This window comes from Tupaia chinensis, unplaced genomic scaffold (genome assembly GCF_000334495.1).
Source record: "Tupaia chinensis unplaced genomic scaffold, TupChi_1.0 Scaffold000278_1, whole genome shotgun sequence".
Taxonomy (NCBI): Eukaryota; Metazoa; Chordata; class Mammalia; order Scandentia; family Tupaiidae; genus Tupaia; species Tupaia belangeri.
Window position 1 is genome coordinate 870,224 of NW_006159761.1, and position 4,483 is coordinate 874,706.

General features: G+C 34.4%; 1 protein-coding gene across 1 annotated transcript in view; it reads left to right on the forward strand.

Annotated features, from left to right (window-relative positions):
• The window catches only part of KIFAP3 (kinesin associated protein 3), a 210,846-nt gene that overhangs the window by 145,884 nt on the left and 60,479 nt on the right, over positions 1–4,483 (forward strand). Inside the window, exon 19 of the mRNA XM_027772485.1 lies at positions 2,071–2,156. Coding sequence (XP_027628286.1) covers positions 2,071–2,156 — 86 coding nt within the window. The remainder of the gene's footprint in view (positions 1–2,070; positions 2,157–4,483) is intronic.

Consider the following 4,483-nt stretch of genomic DNA (forward strand, 5'->3'; position numbering starts at 1 on the left):
TCCCTGGGTCTAAGTTTTAAGCCTCTGGGTCTGGGACTTGAACCACAGTTGACTACATGGGAGTCCAGTGATGTAACCATTACACCATCTGCTTGTCCCCATATTCTTTGCAGATTTTTAAAAATTATTTTCAGAGTGCACAGATATATTGTTATTCTGTTATTTATACATTTAAAATACATCTCTTTTTTCCCTCAAAAAGTAATAACAATAATGAGAAGACCAGGGTGATGTCCTGTCTTTGTCACTTATTGGTCATGAAACTGTTGATAAAAATTTTTGTTATTTTAACTGGTGTTACAAAGAATTTGCAGTTTTGTGTTGCTTAATGACAGGATTGTGTTCTGAGAAACACACAACCAAGTGACTTCACCATCATAGTGTACTACACAAACCTGCATGGTCTAACCTAGCACACACCTAGGCTGGCTGAGGCCGCCTGTTACATTCGTATGGGACCATCTCCATGCATGCGGTCTGTTGCTGTTTAGAACATGTGCTAGAGTTTGATTTATTGATTCACTAATTTACAATTTATAGATTCCACTTCTTTCTCTCCCCACCCCTCTCTGTGTATGTATATGTGTGTGTGGTGGAGGAAGACAAATTTCAACATGCATTCTCACCAGGTTCCAAAAGAAAATAGCTATCCTCCTTTTTTTTTTTTTTTTTTTTTTTTTTTTTTAAGATTTTTGGCATAAGGAATGTGCAATCACCAGAGAGAGACAGTGAGAGGGATAGTAAGAAATCACCCCCTGGGAGGGTGGCCATGCTGGAGTCCCTCCTCCTCCTTTCTTCTCTCATAATTCTGGGAGCGTGCACGTACCCTGCATGATTTTCAAGCCTCAATGTCTGGGACTTGAATCACGCTCAGCCACATGGGAGTCCAGCACCTTCACCATCATGCCATATGTTTGCCCCTATCTCCTGTTTTTAAGACTGATAACTTGATTTTCATCTTTTATGTTATTTGTTATCTAGTATGATAATTTCACTTCATTATTATAAAATTTTTGTAACATCTCAAAATTAATCATTTTAATTAATACTTTTTAAGAACCAATGCTTATTTACAAGTTACAGAACAACATCTCAAAATTAATCATTTTAATTAGTGCTTTTTAAAAAACAATACTTATTTAGAATTTACAGTATACTAACCAGTTTCCTTGTTTACTATGTTTTCTTGAATTCCATTCCTTTATGCCTTTTTATTTTTTTCATAATGAAGTATGTTCTTGGGACCAGCAGATGGCATAATGGCTACATCTCTGGACTCCCACGTAGTTAACCACGATTTGAGTCCGGACCCAGCAGATTAAAACTCAGGCTAGGCGTGTGCGTATGTGCCCAAAATCCCCAGGGGGGATGGATGAAAGGGACTGCAGTGTGGCCATCCCTCCTAGGGGGTGTTTTCTTGCCTTCTCTCTGCATCACGCATGTGTCCTGGGGCAAAAAAATCAGAAAAAAAAAAAGAAGTACATTCTTTATACTTAAATGTTAAGTATGAATAATAAAGTCTGTCATTTTATGAAATAAACTTTTTTCTCTTTAATAATAATTTAGCAAAATATAGAATTCTAGGTTAGCAGTTATTTTTCTCAGCAGTTTAAAGATTTTTCCCCCCACTGTCTTGGGGTTGAATTACTGCATCTTAATGTGAAAATATCTTACCACGTTTTCTCTTCTTTGCTTATGATTACTGTTTGATTGTTACTCTTTTCTGTTGTTCATTTTTGTATAAAAGTTCTCCTGAATCTTTAAAAAGGCAAAATATATCAAGAAAGCTTTCGCAACTGAGCAGCTATAGAGCTTCTTCTTCAATTATTTTTATGATTTTCTTATTTTCAAAAATGTGGACCTATACTCGCTTTACTGATTTTGTTTTTCTTATGTCCCTAATATCCCTATTTTTTAAACAATTGAAATACTAAAATTTATTGGCAGTCTTGTATTAATTATTTTACTTTAAAATTTGAAGTTATATTTCAATTTAGCACTTACATTTCTAATATGATTAAGTAACTGGACTCTCAAATGCAGTTTTTCTCTTTAACCATTTTTATTCAGAGGCTCCTGCATATCTCATAGATCTGATGCATGACAAAAATAATGAAATCCGAAAGGTCTGTGATAATACGTTAGATATAATAGCGGTAAGTAATTATTTTTTCTACATAAAGTGTAATCATGTTTATTTAAGGAAGTGGGGAAAGACATTATAAATCTATTTTGAACCATGCAGGCAGTGTGAACTTTGTATTTTGGTAATGTTAAGGCAACAAGATAATACTAAATTTACTTGATAAACGTTACTGAGTTTTTTTGACTTTCAACTTTTTAAGCTTCGTTCTTAAAATATTTTACACATATTTTTAGTTTAATTCTGATCTACCGGTCTCCTTGGAATCACTTGTTCATCAGAGAAAATTTTATATAGAAGTAGTGAGAGTGAAGACAATTGCTGTCAATTTGGCCATTAATTTTTTTAAATAAATAAAATCTTGTGTCAGCTAGTTTTCAATTATTTGATAATTTTTATTATATATAGGGCTTGTTTTGTAAATTGCTTTGGCATCGTGGAAAATTCAAAAGTTAAATTTTATTTATGCTTGGAGACTTTGAAAGGATATATGACTTAAACATAATTGGAGTGATGCTCTTGAGTTAAAAACTTACTGACCCTGCAGACATTTCTCTAGAAATTATTTTGCCCATCATAGTCTTCTTTCTGGACTTGGTATGAGGAACATATGAAAATAATTGAAAATATTCAGTTACTTTGAAATTTTTTTTAACTCATGGTACTTTTACTCAACAAAGATATTTCATAGATGTGAGTCAGTCTCTAGTCATAGGATTTTATAAATAAATAATTCTAGAGAACACTTTTATGGCTCATGTGCTACATTGTAATACATCACTCTCTTTGTTCTATAGAGTGTGTGTAGTATAAGAATAAAAAATTTCTCGGGTCAGCCCCAAAGCCTAGTAGTTAAGGGAGCCGGATCCCACATGACCAGTTTAAGCCACAGCTCCCGCAGCATGCCTGCCTAAAATCCCAACACGATGGAAAAATGGAGGAAAAGGGCTTGTGGTATGACCGTCCCCCTCTGCTTGAGGGGGAGGGTGCTTTTTTTCCTTCCCATTCTATGTCTCTCTGGTGAGCACATGTACCCTCTGGCAGTTAAAAAGAAAAAAAAAGAATATAAATATTAAAGTTCTGTATGTAATTATCTTACTTTAAGCAATGAAGAAAGGATTTATTTAGTCACTTATACATTGTGTTTTTCATAATTTTTTTTCTCATAGTTTTTATCTACCTTTTTGTTTTTTAAGGTTTTTGCCACAGGGTACTGCACTTGCAAAGAGAAATATAGAGAGATAGTGAGGGGAAAAATGAGAAATCCTCCTCCCCTACCCCCCAGGGGGGATGACATGCCACAGTCCATTCTCTTCCTGGGATTTTGGGGGCACACACACACACACACACACACACGCATCCAAGTGATTTTTCAAGACCCACATCTGGGACTCAAACCATGGTCGGACATATGGAAGTCCAGCACCTTAATCATCACGCCACCTGCTGGCCCCTGTTTACCTTATTTTGAGGAAAGGTAGACAGAAGATAATGTTTAGATACACTTATTAGGTGTCTTTGGTTTAGAATATAAATTAATGATAGTTTCAAAATGCCAGCTGAGCCTTAATATAAAACTATTTGGTATAATATATGAATAAAATAAAAATATTTGTATTTCTCTTTCAAACACTAAGCTCGGGTGTCTCTCACCTTTACCCTATATCTCTTCTCTTTTCTAGATACTGTCTTAGCTCTCTTCAGTCTAGAACCAAAGTTTTGGAAAAGTTGTATATATTTTATTTCCCTTTATTCCCCCATACTTCCTTTGTCCTTCTTTTAATCTGTGCTAATTCTGACTTGCTACATTAAAACAGCACTCACTAAAGTCATCCTGAGCTTCATTGTCCTAAATACAATGAGCATTTTCAGTCTTTATTTTACTATGTTGATCTTAGCTTTCTTGAAGGAACTTATAAATCTTAACATTAAAATGTAAAGTCACAAAGAAAATTAAGTTAGATTATTATAAAGAGCCTTGTGAGGATTTCAGAGGAGAATCAGCAGAATGAAATAAGTAATATATCTGCTACCTATGTATTTATGACTCTCTCAGAAGTTAGTTACCTGAGTTAGTATAAAAATTTGAACAATTGAAGGATTTAGTTCATCTAATTTCTCTGTGAACCTCTACACCAGATTTGCGAAGTAAATATTTGATGATACTGAGTAATTATGGATTATTTGCATTCTCACTTTGGAAAACTTTAATCTGAAAAGGTTATTTAGAAACTGCACTGAGAGAAGATCAAGATGACGGACAAGAAGTACTCAGCACTTGTCTCCTTTCAAGGAAGGCATGTAACAGACACATTTCAAGTGAATATCTAAGGAAGGAAA